This window comes from Pelophylax lessonae (genome assembly GCF_965119305.1).
Source record: "Pelophylax lessonae genome assembly, chromosome: 4".
NCBI classification, from domain to species: domain Eukaryota; kingdom Metazoa; phylum Chordata; class Amphibia; order Anura; family Ranidae; genus Pelophylax; species Pelophylax lessonae.
The window spans coordinates 148,519,643-148,542,479 of record NC_138771.1 but is presented as its reverse complement, the minus strand read 5'-3'; the positions used below and the strand labels follow the sequence as shown (position 1 = coordinate 148,542,479).

The window sequence follows — 22,837 nt, the reverse complement described above, 5'->3', positions numbered from 1 at the left end:
GATCCATCTGGAAATGGTCGCGGCAGATGCAGGCAACCCCTTTTTGGGTCCATCTGGGATCACAAAAAGTGAATCCGTCTTGCGAAACGAGTCTGTCGTTTTCAAGTATACCCTGATCGCCCGGACCACATCCAAGGAGTGTAACGCAAACTCCCGAGGATGACTGGGCTTAGGACACAGGGAAGGTAATACAATCTCTTCATTCAGATGAAATTCTGAAACCACTTTTGGTAGGAAGGATGGATTCGGACGAAGAACCACCTTATCTCTATGAACCACCAGATATGGTGAACGACAAGATAATGCGGCCAGCTCTGACACCCTGCGTGCAGAAGTAATAGCCACCAAGAAGGCCACCTTCTGGGACAACGTGGGTAGAGGAATCTTCCTAATATCTTCAAAGGGAGGTTTCTGAAGAACCGACAACACTAAATTAAGATCCCAGGGGGGTAACGGCGCGTGCACTGGCGGAGCCAGATGTCGCACCCCCTGGATGAAATTCCGCACCAAGGAATGAGTAGCCAAAGGCTTCTGAAAGAAGATGGCTAATGCTGAGACCTGACCCTTGATAGTACTCAAGGCCAGTTTCTGCTCAACCCCTTGTTGCAGAAAAGCCAATATTCGACTAATCGAATAAGACCGAGGACGGAACCCCAAAGGTTCACACCATGCAATGTAGGACTTCCATGTGCGATGATAAATCTTTCTGGAAGTCGCTTTCCTTGCTTCAACTAGAGTAGGAATAACTGAAGCTGACAAACCTTTGTCCTTCAGCACCTGGGTCTCAAATAGCCAGGCCGTTAAAGCCAGCGATCGTAAAGCAGGATGGAAGATCGGTCCCTGAGACAGTAGGTCCTCCCTGAGAGGAAGTCTCCACGGGACGTCCGCCACCAGTCTGACCATGTCGGCGTACCAAGCTCGACGAGGCCAGTCCGGAGCTACCAGGATTACTGGGATTCCTTCCTCCTCTACCCTGCGAAGAAGTCTTGGCAGTAACGCGAGAGGAGGGAAGGCATATATTAGCTGGTATTGCCCCCACGGGGCGATCAGTGCGTCTGCGGTTTCTGCTAGAGGATCGCGGGAGCGAGCCACGAATCTCTGAACTTTCCTGTTGAATCGTGATGCCAACAGATCCACATCCGGGGTGCCCCACCGTAGGCACAACTGGTGGAAAACGTCTGGATGGAGGGACCATTCCCCCTGATCCAGGGTCTGACGGCTGAGATAATCTGCCTGCCAATTTTCCACCCCCGGAATGAACACCGCAGAGATTGCTGGAACAAATCGTTCCGCCCAGCGAAGAATGCAAGCCACTTCTTTGGCCGCTCGGACACTCTTGGTGCCCCCCTGATGATTGACATAAGCCACGGCCGTGGCATTGTCCGACTGGATCCGAACCGGGCTGCCCTGGAGCTGCTCGGTCCAGTGAATCAGACAAAGTCTGATCGCTCTCAGTTCCAATACATTTATCGGTAATCTGGATTCTTCTGGGGACCAAAGTCCCTGGACAGATAACTGACCGAGAATTCCTCCCCATCCGGATAGACTGGCATCCGTGGTCACTGTCGTCCAATATATTGGCAGAAATGACTTTCCCTGGCTGAGCATCGGAGACCGAAGCCACCAGACCAGAGACTCTCTGGTCTGTTTGCTCAATCGGATCTGATTGTCCAGGGATTCCGGATTCCGATTCCATCTGAGAAGAATCTCTTGCTGAAGAATTCGGGTATGGGACTGGGCAAATGGGACTGCTTCGAATGAAGCCACCATCAACCCCAGAACCCTCATGCAAGTCCGAAGGGAAGACCAGCTGTTGGACAGTAACAACTGGACTGCTGATTGAATCTTTCGGAGTTTCCCTACCGGAAGGAAAACTCTTGTCCTGACTGTGTCTAGAATTAGACCCAGATATTCGAGCCTCTGGGTGGGAACCAGAAATGACTTTTGCTGGTTCACCAGCCACCCGAATTCCTGTAAAGAAATCATAGTAATTTCTATGTTTTGTAGCAAGGTCTGAGGAGACTCTGCATGAAGCAGAAGATCGTCTAGGTAACCTAGAATCGATATACCTCTTTGGCGCAGAAGTGCCAACATTGGGGCCAACACCTTTGTGAAGACCCGCGGAGCCGTGGCGAGACCGAAAGGTAACGCCACAAACTGATAGTGGTTCTCCTCTACGGAAAAGCGTAGAAAACGCTGATGTCCTGCGAAAATGGGAATGTGAAGATAGGCGTCCTTGATGTCTATGGAAGCTAGGACATCCCCTGGATGCAGGAAGGCTGCTACCGTGCGAATGGACTCCATTCTGAATCTTCTTATGTTGACGAAAGAATTGAGCGCTCTTAAGTCCAGAATTGGGCGCACTTTGCCCTCTTTCCTGGGTATTGTAAACAGGTTTGAATAAAACCCTTGAAACCGTTCTGTCCAAGGAACGTGGACTACCACTCCTTGTTGTAGTAGATCTGTGACTGCTCTCCGCAGATCTTCTAGACGATCCGGAGATAGTCGGATATTGGAAGGGAAGAATCGCGCCGGTGGGAGAGATCGAAACTCGATCTTGTACCCTGACTTTATGACTTCGCAAACCCATTTGTCCGGGATTCTGGAAAGCCATGGATCCGGGAACCGGCGAAGACGTCCCCCCACCCCAGTTATGGGTGGGGGCGCACCTTCAGGCTTTGGATGGTTTATCTTCGGGTCTGGAGGGGGCGGGCTTTTGCTTGCCCGACCACCGACCCCTGACGCCTCCTGCAGGAGCTTTGGAGGACTTAGTTTTTTCACCCGCTGGACGAAAAAAACCTCTTGTGAGCAGAAAAAGAAGGCCCTCGTCTTTGACGAGTTCCTTTACCTTTAAAATTTTGTGGTAAAAAGGTGCTTTTTCCACCGGTGAGATCCTTAATGATCTCATCTAAGTTGGCTCCAAATAGACGCTCTCCTGAAAAGGGGATATTAGCCAATGCTTTTTTGGAACCTTGGTCGGCTATCCAACCTTTTAGCCACAGTGTACGCCTGAGAACCACTGCTGAGACTGATGCTCGCGCCATTAATGGAGTGGCGTCTAACGCCGCATCACATACAAACTGTAACCCCTGTATCATTTGTTCCAACAAATCTGATACCGCCTGAGGGACTTCTTCTAAGTCCCGGCGTAACCACTTGGTCCATTCAGTTACAGCCTGCGAAACCAGACCAATAGCAATTATTGGCCTGAAAGCTGATCCAATCAAGGAAAACATGGTGCGAGACATAGCTTCTATCTTGCGATCCACTGGATCTTTAAAAGACGGAGCGTCTTCTAAAGGAATAACCGTGGCTTTATTCAATCTAGTAATAGGTGAATCCACCACAGGTGGCTCTGTCCATTTCTTAATAAGGGTTTCCTCAAACGGATAACGCCTGTCAATGCGTTTGGAAATATTAAAAGTGCGTTTTGGCAGACGCCATTCTTCATCGATTGGATTGCCAAAACATTTGGGCAATGGAAAAACCTTTGCCACTTTGATGCGCTTTTTAGTCCCAAAAGGGATCTCAGTTTCAGCTATTTCTGATGGAATACCCTGTAACCTTAAAGTCTCTTGAACAGATACAATGAGTGCGTTTACCAACGCTTCCTCTCGGGCTATGGCAGATGCCGAAACATCCTCCTCACTGTCTGAAGAGACAGGACCCGAGACACCAATACCAGATGAAGTACCTGCAACTGCAGAAATAGGCTCAGAGTCTGAATCCGAGGTTTCAGATAATAAGGGGTTAGGCGGGGGTCGCTTTCTTGCGCCCTGTCCCTGACAAGCCACTTCCACCCGGGACACAAAAGTTTCCATAATAGCCGACAAAGATTCAATTGTCAATGGGGTGCTGGAGGATCCCGCAGACCCCTCGAGGGGATCCGGAGGAGATACATGAGTGGCAGGGTCCATGTTAATACAGGACACTTTGCCAGCAATAAACAAAAAAACTTTTTTTTTTTTTTTTTTTGTGTGTCTCCCCCTAGCACAATAGCGCCCCTCAGAGTACCTGCTTCTCGATCCCAGAGAGAGAGAGAGGGACCCCCAAGGCTCACCAACCGATGCAGTGCAGTTTCCAACAAACTGCAGCCAGCGTCTGTCTTACACAGACTGGAAGGAGCTGTTTGCTTTTTCCCGGGCAGAAGGCGTGGCTCCGCCCCCTGTGTACGCCTTCCGGCGTTCCCAGCCCTCCACGAGGAAGCTGGGCTCACAAAACATGGCCGCCCCCATAGAAGAGACATAAGACTCCAAAAACATGGCGGCCGGCGTGACCTGAGGACATATATGTATTCGGTCTACGGCAAAATGGCGGCGGACCGCCGATATCGTCTTCCCAGCACATCCACCTGCACTCTGCTGAGAGGTGACATATGGATCTACAGAGATACACTGCACATAAGGTAGGATTATACCTCCTATGTCTGCTGTAATGTTACAGTCTGCTGGGTAGAGTGTTAGCTCTTGAACCAAGTCCACTTCCCACAAACACATGCTGTATTACAAGGGGGACTTGTAAGTGTCAGATATATACTGACCATATATGGAGGGGCCCATAATATATACTGCCTCATAAATGAGGAAAAAAAGGGAACGTTTTACTCACCATACCGAACCGACAGGCACCCTCTCTTCATAATACCCTCTCCACCGGGGTGGGGGTTTGTGGACGCCTCGACTCTCTGGTCCTGGCGTCCAAGCGAGCTTTAACTCGCAAAGTCAGTCCCTTTACTGGGACTCCGTCGCGGCCGACTCAGCGCACTGGTCTGCACGCGCCTTTTAGGCAGAAACCGGGGTGACCACTGGATCTCACATCCAGCCCGTCGCCCGGCCCCGCATACTTACTTGAATATGTCGCGGCCGACCAAGCGCAATGCCTGGTCTGCACGCGCTCGTAGGCCGGCTGGGGTGACCACAAGTGTCGCCCAGTCCTGCATCTTTGCTTGAAGATCTCACAGGAAAAAAACACTGGAGAAAACTACCTAAAAAATGTCTTTTTCTTAAAGAAAAAAAGTCTTGCCAGGACCAAAAGATCCCAGCAAGGAGCTTAGGTCCTTACTCCTGACTAGACAGAAAAAAACGGATTCCCTGTAGCAGAGAGAGGGAGGATATACCCTCAGGGACTGCCCCCTAGGGTGGAGCCAGAACGTTTTGTCATTCTGCCTAGTCCTACTCCTGCGGAGACAACATAACCCAGCTCTTGAGAATCAAGAAGACTACGTCTGTCAATGAGCGATAGAGAAAGGCGGTTTAACCTTAAAGTGCGTAAGGGGTTCTTCACTGTAAGAGCGGTAAGGATGTGGAATTCTCTTCCACAAGCAGTCGTAATAGCAGGGAGCATTGAAAGTTTCAAAAAACTATTAGATGGGCACCTTAGAGACCACAACATACAGGGGTATACAATGTACGGGTAAAAGCAAACACACACACACATCATAGGTTGAACTGGATGGACTGATGTCTTTTTTCAATCACACTATGTAACTATGTAACCCGGAAGCAACGTCACAATGTCACTTCTGGTTTACTCGGCTGCCAATGGCGCCGGTTTTAAAAAAAATGTCAGTATTCAAAAAATGTTGATTTCAGCATTTTGAATACTTTGAAGTGCAGTGGAGGGGTCTGGGGTCTTTTAGACCCCAGACAACATCCGTTAAGAGTACCTGTCACTGCCTATTACTGTCACAAGGGATCTTTACATTGCTTGTGACAGCAATAAAAGTGATTTTTTTTTTTTTGAGGGGGGAAAAGTGTTAATAAAAAAAATGTAATAAAATAAAAAGGAAAAAAAATGTAAAAAATTTAAAGCGCCCCATACCCCATGAGCTCGCACAAAAGAAAACGCATACATAAATCGTGCCCGCAAATGAAAACGGTGTTCAAATCACACGTGAAGTATTTCCGCGATTGCCAGAGAGAACAATAAATCAAGAAATTTGTCTCCTCTAATGCCCCATACACACGTGCAGATTATCTGCAGACTTTTGTCTGCAGACTTACCAAAACCATATAATATGAGGTCAAACCGTTAAAAATTATTGAAAGTGTCGCTCATGGAGATTTTTAAGTACCGTAGTTTGTCGCCATTCCACGAGTGTGCGCAATTTTAAACTGTAACATGTACAGTTTTTATTTAGTCGGAGTGACATCGTCTTTCACAATATACAAAAAATATGGGCAAACTTTACTGTTTGGTTTTATTTTAAATGCAGTGAAATATATTTTTTCCAAAAATATTTCGTTTAAAAGACTGCTGCGCAAATACAGCGTGACAAAAAATTATGCAACGACAGACATTTTATTCTCCAGTGTCTTTGCTAAATAAATTATATATAATGTTTGGTGGTTCCAAGTAATTTTCTAGCAAAAAATACAGATTTTAACTTGTAAACAACATGTGTCAGAACTAGGCTTGGTCCTTAACCGGTTGCCGACCGCCGCACGACTATATACTGCGGCGGTCAGCCCCGGCCAGGCAGAGTGACATATGGATACGTCACTCGCCTGTCACTGACTTGAGAGCCAATTGCGGGCGGGCGTGCGCCCGCCGCGGCTCGTTCACTGACAAGTCAGTGCGTGTGACCGGCGGACCCGATGTCCGCCGGTCACATTACGATAGCTCCGGTGAAGGGAGAAAGGCGGAGCGGCTTATGTAAACAAGCCGCCCGTCATTCTCCCTGGTGTAAAAATGAAGATCAGACGGTTCTACTATGTAGGACCGTTGATCTTTGTTTTTACACCAATAGCAATGTCCCTATACAGTTAGAATCACGCCCCTAGGACACACTTAACCCCTCCCTGTCCAATACAGTTAACCCCTTCCCTGCCAGTGTCATTTTTGCAGTAACAGTGCATATGTATAGCACTGATTACTGCAGTAATGTCACTGGTAACCCCAAAAGTGTCAAAAATGTCAGTCAAGGGTCCGATCTGTCCGCCGCAATGTCGCAGTACCGAAAAAAAATCGCAGATCGCCGCAAATACGCGTTAAAAAAAAACACCAAAAATGACAAATCTTTCCCTTTGTTAGTAAACGCGATAACTTTTGCGCAAACCAATCAAAATACGCTTTTTTTCGATTTTTTTTACCAAACATATGTAGCATAAAACAAATTGGCCAAAAATGTTAAAAAATTTAGATTTTTACATTTTTTTGGGGAATTTCATATAAAAAAATGTGAAAAATATTATTTTTGCAAAATTGACGCTCTTTTTTTGTTTATAGCGCATGATCAAAAAAATCGCACAGGTGATCAAATACCACCAAAAGAAAGCTCTGTTTGTGGGAAAAAAAGGACGTCAAATTCGTTTAGGTACAGCGTCGCACGACCGCGCAATTATCCATTAAAGTCACGCAGTAAAAAAAAAAAAAAATCGCAAAAAAACCCCTGGTCTTTTAGCAGCCAAATCCTCCGGGGCTTAAGTGGTTATGTCAGTTGTCCCAACGTCAACCACCTTACAGCAATTTTATATAACAGTGAAAAAACAGCACTAAGGCAATATAAATGTGTTCAAATACCCCGTGTCCCCCTGCTGCTAGGTGTTGAAATCCCACACTATTACAGAAGATGAATACAAAAAACCCACATGTGCACTTGTTGTACATGTGGGTCTTTCATTCACCTTACAGCAATTATCCTAAATATATGCATACATGCAAATATTAAATGAAATAGGGGATTTTAAATTGAAAAGGCTTAAGATGAATTAACCATATGTTTGTTACTAGAGAGACTGAATTTAGAATAGAAACTGGTGTGTTATTCTCTGAAGTAAAAAGATATACATGCCCCTAGGTTAGCCCTTCAAACACTGGCAACACAGCTACCCATTAGCCTTACTCACTGCCTGCAGGTTGGATTGGGACTGTGCACCAACAGTAAAATGGGGATCCCAATGCAAGCCAGCTGAAGAGTTAGAACGACTGACTGCCCCCTTACAGATGCTCCAAAGACACCTTTACCTACTACTTATACTAAAAGAGGTACCTCTCAAGGGATATTGCACCCATTCTCCTAGAGTGCACTCTCACATTTTTTGTAAATATTTTTTTATTATCTTTTCATGCGACAACACTGAAGAAATGACACTTTGCTACAATGTAAACTAGTGGGTATACAGCTTGTATAACCATGTAAATTTGCTGTCCCCTCAAAATAACTCAACACACAACCAATAATGTATAAACCGCTGCCAACAAAAGTGAGTACACCCCTAAGTGAAAATGTCCATATTGGGCCCAATTAGCCAGTTTCCCTCTCTGGTGTCATGTGACTCATTAGTGTTACAAGGTATCAGGTGTGCATGGAGAGCAGGTGTGTTAAATTTGGTGTTATCGCTCTCACACTGGTCACTGGAAGTTCAACATGGCACCTCATGGCAAAGAACTCCGTGAGGATCTGAAAAAATAATTGTTGCGCTATATAAAGATGACCTAGGCTATAAGAAGATTGCCAAGACCCTGAAACTAAGCTGCAGCACAGTGGCCAAGACCATGCATTGGTTTAACAAGACATGTTCCACTCAGAACATGCGTCGCCATGGTCGATCAAAGAAGTTGAGTGCACATGCTCAGCATCATATCTAGAGGTGTTCTTTGGGAAATAGACCTATGAGTGCTACCAGTGTTGCTTCAGAGGTTGAAGGAGTGGGGGGGGGTCTGTCAGTGCTCAGACCATACGCCGCACACTGCATCAAATTGGTCTGTATGGCTATTGTTCCAGAAGGAAGCCTCTTCTAAAGATGATGCACAAGAAAGCCTAAGTAGAAGACAAGTAGACTAAGGACATGGATTACTGGAACCATGTCCTGTGGTCTGATGAGACAAAGATACACTTATTTGGTTCAGATGGTGTCAAGCGTGTGTGGCGGCAACCAGGTGAGGAGTACAAAGATAAGTGTGTTTTTTCTGCAGGCAAGCATGGTGGTGGGTGCTGCCGGCACTGGGGAGCTACAGTTCATTGAGGGAACCATGAATGCTAACATGTAGTGCGACATACTGAAGCAAAGCATGATCCCCTACTTTCTGAGACTGGGCCGCAGGGCAGTATTCCAACATGATAATGACCCCAAACACACTTGCAAGAGGACCACTGTCTTGCTAAAGAAGCTGAGGGTAAAAGTGAATGACTGGCCAAGCATGTCTCCAGACCTAAACCCTATTAAGCATCTGTGGGGCATCCTCAAACATAAGGTGGAGGAGCACAAGGTCTCCAACATCCACCAGCTCCGTGATGTCATCATGGAGGAGTGGAAGAGGACCCCAGTGGCAACCTTTGAAGCTCTGGTTTATGCCATGTCCAAGGGGGTTACTTAGGGGTGTACTCACTTTTGTTGCCAGCAGTTTAGACATTAATGGCTGTGTGTGGAGTTATTTTGAGGGGACAGCAAATTCACACGGTTATACAAGCTGTACACTCACTACTTCACATTGTAGCAAAGTGTAATTACTTCAGTGTTGTCACATAAAAAGATATAATAAAATATTTATAAAAATGTGAGAGATGTACTCACTTTTGTGAGATACTGTACATCCTTTTCAAAATTTTAGTTGGTGTATGGGAAAAAAACAACAGCACTGCTACATATATTTTTACCTTATCGGTCCGATGATGCATCTGTCCCTTGGCGCCTCTGCACTGAGAACCAAGCGATCGAACACCACTGATTGCTTAGTTCAGACTGCTCCCCGAGCATGGAGCTGCTGACTGTCAGTCAGCAGCTATCTGCCCCCTCCTCTCTCACTGGAGCGCTGAGCTGTGGAGGGGTGGGGAGCTGAGAGACTGAGCGGGGTGTCGGTTCAAGCACCTCGTAGATCCTGACTCTAAGGTCGTATTGATGCGGTGCCCGGACCGACTTCTGTGGCGTCAGCAGAGAGCAGACATTAGTCCGCTCTCTGCTGAAAACAGGTCACAGGAGAGCAGAACTAACTGCCCTCCTGTGATCCATAGGAGATGTACAGCCAAACAAGCTTTCTTCAGTTTGAGATCAATTGGTGCATTGTTTTAGATCCTTTATACATGCCAAACAAAAAAATGCATAGTAATTGTGTGCAAAAGCATCTAAAACACCCATGAACACTAGCCCTTGGGCTAGCCACACTCTCATGGCAATTTTCAGGCTGACCCAAAGTATTTGTGGTAAGTTGTCCTGTTCCATTCGTTTTTTTGTTCCATTTTTTTTTTTTTTTGTGTGACTGAAAGCTGGTTCAAACTTGTTGACTAACCAATGCTGGTTGTCTGATATTTTCATTGCATTTGGCCAGAATTACTCAGAGGACGACTAAGGCTAGGTTCACATGTCAGCACTGCAAGAACAGGTGCAAAATCACGCATTCCCACAATTCACAAATAATATCTCTTTTACAGGTGCGTGGCAGTGCAGATAATTCTTGATGGCCCTCCAATGCAACTTGTGAAGTCGGACATTTGATGCTCACAGAACTACCTGTTCTCATGGTCAGAACTAGCAATGACACAATGAGTGTGCACAAACATCACATAAAACGGACCAGAAGCCAGCCAGAATGTAAATCATGCATTATCAGCAGAGTTCAAATATCTAAAGACTAAATACTTACATTTTTGTATAGGTTTAATGAAGTTGTAACCGGTTCTCCTTGAAACCCAAGCTTCTTTATTAAACAGACCCTGTGCATTACATGAGCCAGAAGCTTCCCAGGTACATACTGTAGGTCCTTTCCACATTATCCTTGACACTTCAAAATGTCTGATGTGGCCAAGTCAGTTGGAAAGGAAGGCCACTTTAACTTTAGGAAAGATTGAATGATATGAACTGTGCTTCTATTTCTAAAAAAGGCCCAGCCATTACTAGCTCTCTTTTCAATCACAAGCAGTCGGAAGCTGACACCCCCCCCCCCCCATCTGTTTGATGCTTTGAAAATGAAAGCTAGAAGCTAATTGGTTACCATGCATAGCAGCTCCAGATTCTATCTGCTCTAGTTTTGATAAATTCCCCCCACTGTGCCTATGCTTGTATGTAAAAACTGTATACAGGAGATTGGCAATGTTCAAGCTGGAAAACACAGGGCCTAACTTATCAAAGTGTATTTAATTAGATTACTGGCTGAATCTGAATGGTTGTCTAGGGGCGCGGCAAACCTTTTTCTCCATCTGTGTTTGCACTATATTTGAATCTTACTGGATGCCATGGGACCAAAACAAGGAGATTTTATTTCAGATACTGTTTTTAAAAACAGACCTACAGCATTTTCTAACATGCAAATTGGAAATGAGACTACTGGTTGCCATGGAAATCAAGAACACTTTTCATACATGAGGCCCAAATCAAGAGAAGAGTCTGTCAGTCAGCTTTTTTCATCAGGGTGATATAAGATCAGAGAGAACTTGCATAGGTCCAGTTAAGTAAACAGAGAGGAGGACCAATCCCTGTACCCAATACCCTCAAAATCTGCATCGGAGACTCGCAACGTAAGCCAGCATGCAAAAACCCCAGCTTATTCTATATTTTCAATGGCCCAATTCTTCTATGAGCTGAAAGCCTGAAAACTTTTCTTCCCATCTCGGTCAGAAAAACAGGAGCTGCAGACAATCAACTCATTGCAATCCTCTAATGTTTCACATACATGGACCTTTATACTATCTGTGAAACGTAATATTGCTTTAAAAGCAGGTCAACAAAAACAAGCATATATTCATAACATAAAATTTCAAGTTTATGTATATAATTTCAACTTCTTTATAGGAAACAACGGATTGTCTTACAAATTCATGGCATCATGAAGCAGGATAGGTTATGTACCCTATTCCAAGAAGACCAATATACAACAAAAAAAAATACCGGATTTAAAAAGCAACACACTTGCAGCAATCTCATCACTGTGCTTTATTTACTTTTGTAAATTAAAATGACTGAAAATGAAAAAAGGAAACAAGGATTTCTACACAGATCAGGTGAAGATACCTCATGTGATTTCTGAGGTTTTTTGAATGCAAAGCTGAAAATCATACGTTTCCATTACTTGTCTACTGAGTGAGAAAAAAGGGGGCAATTTGGTGATAAAATAAGTGTTTTTTAGGGTACAATAAAGCTTCTGGGGGAAAAAATTATACAGTTAAGTTTGTTTGTTAAGATTTGTTAAGAAGACCTTTTTTTTAATAAAAAAGTGTAATAAATGTTTTCAGTGAGTACATAAACAGGACAGGGAGTTCAAGCTCACCACAAGTATTGACTGGACAAATGAAGGATCACTGAGAGAAGACAAAAAGGGACCTGTGTTGTAAGTTGGTCCCAGTGGTATACAGCAAACAGGGCTGACCTGGGTATGTGTAGATGGGGGTATATATTCAAAATATCCTTTGTAATGGGAAGGGGATAAAAAGAAAAGGAACAGATCAAAGGAAGATTTGCAGATAGAATAGAGAGGGATAAAAGAGAAAGGTGGGGTAGCCACTGAGAGCGAGCCCCCGAGCCCAATCTTTGGGATAATAGTCAGCAATGTTACAAAAGCCTTTTGATACGATTTAGTTGGTCCAGATACTCCAAGTGAATACACAAGTCAAATTTGCCATATAATGGGGCTCATTTTCTTGGTTTGCTGCAGATGGGTGCTTTTAATGACCTATTCTTTAACATGGTGCAGTTGAATCTCCAGTTTTTTTGGTTTTACTATTCTAGCAGCTATAAGAGATGGAGAGGCCTTTATTGGAGCATGAAATTGATCCTGGGTGTAGGGAGAGAAGGGCAATTTCCAGTGTTTCAGAGATGCACAGGCTCCTCACCTGTTCATATTTATTAAATATTTGTCTCTAGAAGAGCAAGTTCAGAGGGCAGGACCACTAGATGTGTAGGACAGTACATTCCTCTGCACCAACAGTGAATAAGAATTGAATATATTTTAATAAGAAAATGATCATTATACAAGACATATACCGAATTAAAATAACCTCCTATCCTATTGATTTGTGCTCAACACTTTACTATCCTCATAAATTAAGCTTTAATATTGCATATTTTATTCAGGTATATCCATATTTTATGAGAAAATAGAAGATTCTAGCTATATACTGGACCTGAACACATCTTCCTATCATATGGGCTTTGATTTACTGTAGTGGAAACAAAATTAAATAAGTACTCTGTCCTTACAGAAATAGAACTAGAAATTTTAATGTACAATTGTCCTTTTCATTGATATTAAAATATTGTTGGCAGCAACAGCAATGACCTTTCCTGGATTTCTTTCTACCCATGTGTCACAGTTATGTATTAGACTAATACTGTACCCAAAGTTCGCTTAATGAGTTTAATGAATTTTGCACCCAGCCAAGTACAGGATGGATAGAATTTATGTGCCTATAAACTTGCATAGTAAGAAAACGATGGCACAGAAGAAAGTTTTCTGAGGATTGTCTTATAGCATTGCAGGGATGTGGAAAGAAAGGCGGAGAAACAATGCTAAAGGACACTTACCTGTTTCTACATCCTGTACATAGAAGTGTAGCTCATCTGTAATCTCTGTTACTAAGACAGGCTTGTAATTGACATTTCTTTCCTTTTCCTCCACCACAGCCACTACTTCTTCTACTGGTTGTTCCTCAAACTTCGACCAGATCTGTAAAAAAAAACATAAAAAAAATATATATATTTTTTACATAAAATATAAAACATGATTAGCGTTGGCACTCATAAAAAAAAAAGATCTAGACACATTAATGTGAGAAGTAAAATGCATAGCTTAGTTGACTAAACTGACTTTCTTAAATGCATTTCAGGGTTATACTAATAGACACCTTAAACCAGGTGCTGGGGAAAAACAATTCCCTCTACACACCACATACATCCCACTGTAGTACCCACAAGTTAAGCCATAAGCAAACTCCAAAAGATCATCCTATTTATCCTGCACCCATTAGCATCCCTGATCAATGAGACTTTGCATCACTAAGAACATCCTTCTGGTCAGTGTAGCGTGAACATCTCTGTGATAAAGGCCTCTTATGGATATAAAGAAGAAGATAACCACCGGCTCCAGTCACAGAAAATACTTTTAGTTGACAGAAGTCATCCAAGATGAGTGGTTTCCAATACAGAATTTATGTTCCTTGAAAGCTGGTAGCAATGATTTGTTCCTAATACCACACTTGCTTTCCTCTGCTCATTTTTTAAACTGATAAAAATATATCAGTTATTCTCAACTTACAAAAACGGTGTTATTAGCCCCATGCCCAGTTTATATAGACTCATGACAAGGTGAGATCTTGAAGCCCAAATAAATCTTTGAAAAATGTATGGTGTAAAAATCTACATTTTAATACCAGAGTTACCTTATGCTTCCCTAAAAGAAAATTGAATACAACCCCTTAAGCCAGGTAAACACAAATGTCGGGAGACATTTGCCAGTTCAAAATTAAAAAAACAAAAAAAAAAACCACACAGACATTTGGCCCGTGTGTATGTCGGTCTGTCCGACAGAATGGCTGGAAAACTAGCAGCCAACCAACCGACTTCCGATCAGCGCTCTCAGCCAATGGCGGAGAGAGCTGATTGGAGTGTTCTGGCAGGGGATGTACCCCTCTGTCAGAACACAACAGCTCAGAGGGGGAGATAGTTGTACTTCCTTCACATAGTAAGTACAGGGCTCCGACCAAAGCGGAGAGTTTTTTTTTTTTTGTTCAACCCAAAAAAAAACCTATAGTGTGTACCAGGCTTTAGTCATGGAAGGTATATTAAAAGGCCTGTTGGTATACTTGAGATACATGGTATATGGAAGCAGTGAGAGTGTAGCTGTTCAGAAGAGGGAAAAACACCACGATGTGTACTAGAAAATAACCGGTTAAGCATGAAAATTAAATCATTGTAGCTCCCCACAAAGCTAATTTGCAGAAAAGGCACTGCCAGAGAATATACAATTTATGAGCTATGCTTCTTTTAACAGAAAACACATTTATTACCATTTTGCTGCCTCATCATTTAGCTTACTGTGAATGATTTCCAAAAGTACTGCCTGATAAGGGTTATATTGTTATAACACTAATTTTATAGTACGAAAGCTGTTAATGTGAAGAATAAAGCAACAATATGTTTATTAGCTGGAGCAATTTGGCAATTACGTATGTAATCCTATACATCTGACAAGTCTATTTAGGACTGAATATTTGCAGTAGATGTATTTGCTGTGGAGTTCTATGGGATGCTATAGTCCCAGTTCATGAAAAACAAAGTGTCCATCAACAAGCACGTTGTCTGGTACAGCCTCTCCTTGTCAAAAGCGTCCTCTGTAACCTCAACAAAAATAACTTGAAAATGACACAGAGTCCCCAGCAGGTGGAGAGGAGGCAGAGTGATGGATGGGAACGGACAGAGATGCTAATTACTCTGGTGAAGCATTAGTGACTATGTACACCATCTCGCCACTAGAGGAGCGAGCCCAGCTGCCAAGCATTATCTTCAGGGTTATTATCAGATAACAAGCAAAGTGGATATACAGTAACATCATTGATTTAAATATAGTTTCTGCAGTACAATCTCTAGTGGATCATTCAATACATTATCCAGTTTAGCAATTCTCTATGCAGCAAAGAGCATATGTCAGCAAAATGTGTCAATATCTAAAGCAAGTCCCTTTATGGCCTATATTTATAGTATACAGCTAGGAAAGGGCTCCGAATAAAAACTGTTGCAATCCTGCTTTAGAAAATATTTAGGAAACGTGGCTAGGAGTTAAAACAATTTATTTAATTTCTAAGTCACAATTTGACCAACAATAGCAAACTATGTATGTAGTGGACATAATGTATATGTATGTTCCAACAAATTGGGGCCGCGGCACTCTTGGTGTTACATGTCTATGTAACACTTTTCTAATGCTGAACTGGAAAACCGCTAGCTACACAGCTGAAACCTATGTGTGAACTAATTTCATTATTGTAATGTAATGCAGTCCAGAACCTATGTAACTTCTGTCGGTCCAACTGCATAAAACAGGAAGCTGACACTACTTTCTTGGTTGGTCATCTCTCTGCCTGCAGCCTGCTGACTGGATACTGAAGGAAGAGCAACACAATAAGAAGTCATCACCCCTGCTCAGTCTTCTTTTCTCCATCAGCACATGTGCATGCAGCAGAGTCTGATTCAGGTACTTATGCTTTAAAATAAAACAAAAATGTATGAATACGTCAAATCAGACATGGCATAGACATTAATAGAAACCTAAGAAGATATGAAGGATGCCACTGCTTACAATCTCCTGAAAATACTAGTTGCTTGTCTGTCACACTGATACAGGCTTCAGCATTTTCCAAGCCAGAACAAGCACACTGCAGGTGAAATCCGAACGTTTAATCTGCATACTAGTTCAGGGTCAGTGTTTCAGATGACTAAAGCAAATAGATCAACAGACAGCCAGTCAGCTAGCATTAACAGGAAAAAAAAACTCAATAGCTGCCTACATATTTTTCTCAAAACAGGCTTTCCAAAGCTTATTTAAATTCATTATTTGGCATAATTAAATGTAATTTCTGCATTTGGCGACAGTACAATATATAAAAAGTTGAAAAATCTGATTAGATAGATTAGGATTCAAAAACCATACCATGGAAGGGATGAACGCTCTTTTTTCATATACGCTGACAGAGTGGTAGAAACGAAAATTTTACCAAAACCACCCGTTTGTCTCGTTTCATAAGCCTTTGGCTGGCCATAAATTATACAATTTTCTTATTCAATTTCCTTTAGAATTACCTTCAATTATGTAGTGAAAGGGCCTGCCTGACTGCATACAAACTGAAAGTGTTTAGGTTTGACACCATATTATATGGTTTTGGTAACTCTAAAGGAAAAATTGTACAAGAGAATTAGTTGTATAATGAATGGTCAGCCTTTGTTTCCTAGAAAAAATAAGTACTGCTACTGAACAAGAATGTTCATACTTCCATGCAAATATTATTGAATATTAGGGATTGTTCTAATGTATCTTCTCAGCAACAGTTTTACAGTGTAGTTGATTGTTCAGTGACCCATACAAAAAAAAAAAAAAAAAAAGCACAGCGCTTCATAAATCATAACTACTTGGTTATATTGTCTCCTCCAGGAGTAGGACTAGGCAGAACAATAAATAACCAGCTAAGCCATCCTCAGCTTGGTATATAACACCGCTCTCTGCTGTAGGCAGTTTAGTAGCAAGCAGTATTAGAAGTATCAGAATTCCATAGAGGGGTGGGTGCTGTGTCTGTAGATTAACTCAGAGAAATGGATTTTTACGGTACTCACTTGGATCTTGAAGAAGGGGACATACCCCGAAAGCTTGTCCTGAAAAATTGTATGTTAGTGCAAATAAAAAAAGTATCATGGACAGTACTCAATTTTCTCTGTCGCAAGTGCACTAATACGGCTACAATGACCTCATGTACAGTAAGTTCAAAAATCCCATTTTCTCTTTCGTTCACTTTCGGACTCAGCGCTCCCTAAATCATAACTACTGGGATGTCCAAAAGCAGTGCAAAAATGAGGGGTGGGGAAAATAACCCAAGGCTAAACATAAGAGCTCTTAACAAGGACACAGGAGTTCCGTCTGAAAAAATAAAAGTTTAAAGAAAAACACCCCTCAAGAGGGAACAGCCCCTCTTAAACAGCAGCCTGCAAAACTTTGCGGCCAAAAACAGCATCCGCAGATGCCAAAGAATCTACCTTATAGAATTTTGTGAAGACATGCACGGATGACCAAGCGGCCACCTTGCAACTTGCGATATTGATGCCGGATGACAGGAGGCCCAAGAAGCACTCAGCGCCCAAGTAGAATGTGCCGTAAAAGGGAAAGGTGGAACCTGACCTTTAATGGAATAGGCCTGAGTCACCGTCTGACTGATTCATCCGGAGATGGTAGCCAAAGAAGCGGCCAGCCCTTTTCTTGGTCTGTTCGTAATCACAAAAAGCGGGTCTGACCTCCGAAAGGACTTAGTAGCTGCCGGATAAACCCAAATCGCACAAACCACATCCAAGGTATGCTAAGCAAATTCCTTGAGATGAGCTGGCTTGGGACACAAGGAAGGCAACACAATGTCCTCATTCAAATGGAAGGCAGAGACAACTTTGGGCATGAATGATGGTCAGGGACGAAGAACCACTTTATTCCTATGGACCACCAAATGGGGACTGCGACATGATAATGCCACCAATTCCGATACCCTGTGGGCCGAGGTAATAGCCACCAAGAATGTCACCTTCTGGGATAACGTAGACAAGGGAATCTCCCGAATATTATCAAATGGAGGTTCCTGGAAAACCAAAAGCACTAAATTGAAATACCATGGCGGAAAGAGAGACCATACAGGTAGAGCCACATGTCGAACCCCCTGAATTAAGGTACAAACTAATGAGTGCATGGCTATCGGTCACTGAAAGAAGACTGCCAAGGCAGATACCTGGCCCATGATGGTACTCAAGGCCAACTTCTGATCCAAGCCCCGTTGAAGAAAGGTTAAGATCCGAGCCACAGAAAAGGATCGAGGATGAGCGCCAATCGACTCACACCAAGAAATGTACCCTTTCCACGTATGATGGTATATCTTGCTGGAGGATGACTTACTCGCCTTCACCATAGTAGAGATCACTGATCCAGACAAACCTCTATCCCTCAGTACCTGGCTTTCAATACCTAAGCCATTATAACCAGTGACTGTAAAGCAGGATGGTAGATTAGCCCTTGGGACAACTGGTCTTCTCTGAGAGGAAGCCCCCAAAGGACATTTACGGCCACCAGGATGATTGGAAGATCCTCACTCGATTCCTCGTAGGAACTGCGGAAGAAGCCTGAGCTGAGGATTTTACTGGCCTTACCGTGGCCCTTGGATGCCTGCGGCGTCTGCCAGAGGAACCCGTGATCTCGCCACGAACTTCAGTATCCTCCTGTGGAGCCAAACCTGCTAAAGGAGCTGTATGCAGGACTGTGCAAACAGAACTGTCTTGAAGGTGGATACCACCAGACTAAGAACCTGTATGCAAATAGGGAGAGAGAACTATCTGTGTGACAGCAGCCGATGAAGCACGGCCTGTGGTTCCTGAAATTTGTCCAGAGGAAGGACCACCCTGGTCAGAATTAAAATCAGACCTAGGTAATTCAATTCCCTGGACAGGGATAGGGGGTACCTTAGGTAGTTCGGACATTACCTGAACCTTTGCAGGAATTAAATCCACACAAGGAGACTCAGGACCTAAAAAACCTGAAATGAATAAACTTTGCCCCCCTTTCTGGATACCCCCAAAATAAGGAAGGTACTCTTCCCGCCCCCTCCCCCCCAAATAAACCCTTAATGATGTCACCCAGGGTAGCCCCAAACAGGCCTTTAAAGGGTCAAAGACCAATTCTTAAGCCACAGCTGCATCCTCTGCCCTGGGACCACCACCAGACTTATGGTCCAGACAGGGGGGAAGGGGGTGGGGAAAAGCCCAGTTCACTGAGGGATTTAGGGAAGGGAGGTTAGCCGCATCCACCACTAAAAGTTCCAAGAGGGGAGAGGGGGGACTGTACTTACCCTTCCATGGTGCAGGTAACGCTCCAGACAGAATCCTCGCAAACGAAGTAGGGGAGCTGTCAGACAAGGGACAGCTGCAGCTATGACCCAAGCCCAGTCGTATGCGACCCTCTGAGACAATTAACTCACGGGCAAGCCTCTGTCCGTGAGGCTATGTCGCAGCCGACCTAGCGTGTAGCTGCGGTCTGCAAGCACTCAACTGCCGGGCTGAGCGACGGGCTGGATAATCTTATTGTATGACTGTATAAAAGTCAAAATAAAGAGTTGCAAAAGAAATAAAAAAAGTTTGCCATTAATCAACAAATGCAGAATTTCTGGTTTAAACCATATGAATTATCAGCCTTCAAGTGTTCATACAAAATGTTCATTTATCAAAATTTTTCAAAGAACTATGACTTAATTAGCAGCTTTAAAAGAACCTTTCACACAGGTGTCATCAGTTCATTCATGTTTTTGCTAAGAAAAAGCTGGTGAATACGAATTCAGATTGCATCAGTTTACACCAGTCTGCACTTCAGTTCAGATAGTTTACATCAGTTGAGTTTACATTATCCAAAAACCAAATCAGAGATGACAAAAGTAAAAAATGGACATGAACGAAATGGATGTAAATGGACGGCTTAATATCAGTCTAAATGGAAACGGATGCAGCCTTGTGCCTTAAAAGAAAAAAGGGCCTGAACAGACAGATGTAGGCAGGTGTAAACGCATAAGCATCCCTTTTTCTGCCCACACAGTTGTGGTTCAGTTTGGATCTGTCTGAAAAAACTGGCAGACAGATCTAGACTGAATGTCTATGTGAAAGGGGTCTAAAGCAAAGGTTTTACAAAATATTTGGGATCTAGAAAAATGTGTCTGCACTTGTCTTTTTCTCAAACCTTAGGGCTAATTCACACATAGGGGGGTTATTTACTACAAGCTGGAGAGTCCACAATCTGGTGCATCTCTGCATAGAAAACAACCATCTTCCAGGTTTTATTGTCAAGTGTATTTGAACAAGCTAAAGTTGGCTACCATGCACAACTGCACCAGATTCTGAGTGCACCAGTTTTAATAAATCTACCATATAGTGCAGTGACAGGCATTTTACTGCATTGTAAAATGCCTGTCAGTGCAAGGACACACAGAAAATAATTTTTTCTTGTGTGTCCCATTCAGACTTCAATGCAGCTCTGAGCTGCACTGCAGAATGCTGCATTTTATTGCAGCGCACTGTTACGAATTTTATTTTACTACACAACAGTGCAGAACATCGCGCTGCTGCATAGCAACATGAAATGTACTTTTGTACATTTCAAGTAAAGTTTGCAAAAAAAGAAAAAGAAAAAAAGAAAGGAAGCCGTGTGTTTTGCACACCACACTGCCCCCTACTGCAGTTGGTAATGAACAGCTGCTGGAGAGGTAAAGAGCTCCAGCAGCTATTGGTTCCTGTGTACAGCCTTACATGTAGATAGGTGGAGCCATCTGTTTCTGAGCAATGTATTTAGCCATCTGCATCTTCCACAAAATATGAACAATATTTCAGAAGACACTGGCATGTCGACACTGAGCTACAACATTCATTAACATGGAACCAATTTTTTTTTGTATTCACAATAAACATGTCCCTTGTCAAATCCTATAGCTTTGGCACTAGGCTTGGTATCTACACTTGTCATATCACCATGCAGTCCCTTAAAGCTGAACTCCAGATTTACCTTTTTCCCCCCACACATGTAGCAAGCCCACCCCTGTGTTGAAAATGATAAATCTCAATTTCACGCATACTTGCATCTCTACAAGATAACCCTATAAAGTAGCTATCTTGAGCCCATCTTTCTTTGTCTGAACTATTTCAACTTGCCACATAATCTGTACAGTCATGGGCTTACCTCTCACAGCTCTTTTCTTTACCATAATTTTTACTCTTCTTCCCAAATTAAAGAATGGAACACTTGTGCACCCCATGCACCCTTTGCATGTGTGTATGCATTGGTATAGTTGTGGGCGGGGGCCTACTCACCCTGCACACGGGGGTACCTTTCGATCAGAATGTACTCACTAATGCCATGACCAGGTGGAGACTGCAGTCATGTGAAAAATCAAATATTAAGGCATTTCCCCGACTTATAGATGAGCCTTCGCTGTATGCAGTAATTAAAGTGCAGAGTTCCTCGGTAAAGCGACTTGTACCATGTCACTACACACGGTACCTGATGTATATTGCATCAGGAAGGACATGCTGAGCCTGCGCAGACTACACCAGTTCAGCGTAGCCGTTACCTCACTCTCTATAACAGAATGGGGTCCGGCTGTGCACCTTCGCATAGACCGTGGGCATGCACTTACTAACTCTTCACTCTCCTTGCCTTGCGACTAGGCCATGAATCTACGTGACACAGGTTCAGATCCAGCTGCTATTGGATACTGACTGCTAGGGAGGAAGCCAAACAACTACAAGAGGACCTGTCACCTTTACTAGGTGGCACGCCTCTTTGCTTTGTGTTTTGTACTAGGATACTCTTAGCAACTACACTTCACTTCTTGTCTTGCTGCGTTAACCCTTTGTAGTAGTGTTACTTCATATACCATAGTGCGCTTCCAGACCCCGATTCTTTAAAAACACCAGAACCAACCTGCACTCCTTTGAATAACTTCGTACAAGGCTCATAACAGTAAATGTAACTTTACTGAACAGGTTTGCAGCATAACTGTTCAATATATATAACCTCTTTCCCCAATACTATCGTAGTGTGGCTGCCCAAGTATACCTCTAAGTCAAGAGTCCACTATGGCACTGGTCATGGCTTGGAGGTCTCTGAAAATCCTGGTGTCTTCAACAGCAGTCCCGATTCCATGAACAGAAACGGACGAGTACAGGAAGAAGATCCAAGAGTCCTGGACGTCAGCCTTCCCCATTTTATTAGCACAGGTGGGCTGGCTAGGACCAAAAGCCTCTCGTGTGAATGAGGCCTAAAATGTGTACACTCAGTAAATCTGTCATGTTTTGTCATTAAAATAACAATTGCAAGGTGTTTGCAATCCTTCCACTTGGTAGTACAAACTTTAGCTGGGCAATCTGCTTTTTATTTACACTCCTGGATGGATTTTTGTCTGCAGCACCCAGTGGCCAGCAGGGAGAAGCGTGCATATCTAAAGGGCTTTTGGGGACGTGTTCCTTAAAATGAGAGGATTCGAAGCAGGGTGCTTTATGGTGTTAACCTACCAAACGGAAGCAAAGATGAGCAGAAATAAATGTGGTGTCACTGTCTTAAAAGTTATTTTTTTGAATACAAAATGATTTGATGGAAAAATTTGTTGATTGAGGGATCAAGAGAACATATG

General features: G+C 43.3%; 1 protein-coding gene across 1 annotated transcript in view; it reads right to left on the bottom strand.

The window, feature by feature from the left end:
- Window positions 1-22,837, bottom strand: part of SND1 (staphylococcal nuclease and tudor domain containing 1) — a 967,943-nt gene that overhangs the window by 83,047 nt on the left and 862,059 nt on the right. Inside the window, exon 18 of the mRNA XM_082257077.1 lies at window positions 13,455-13,596. Within this exon, the coding sequence (XP_082113203.1) occupies window positions 13,455-13,596 (142 nt within the window). The remainder of the gene's footprint in view (window positions 1-13,454; window positions 13,597-22,837) is intronic.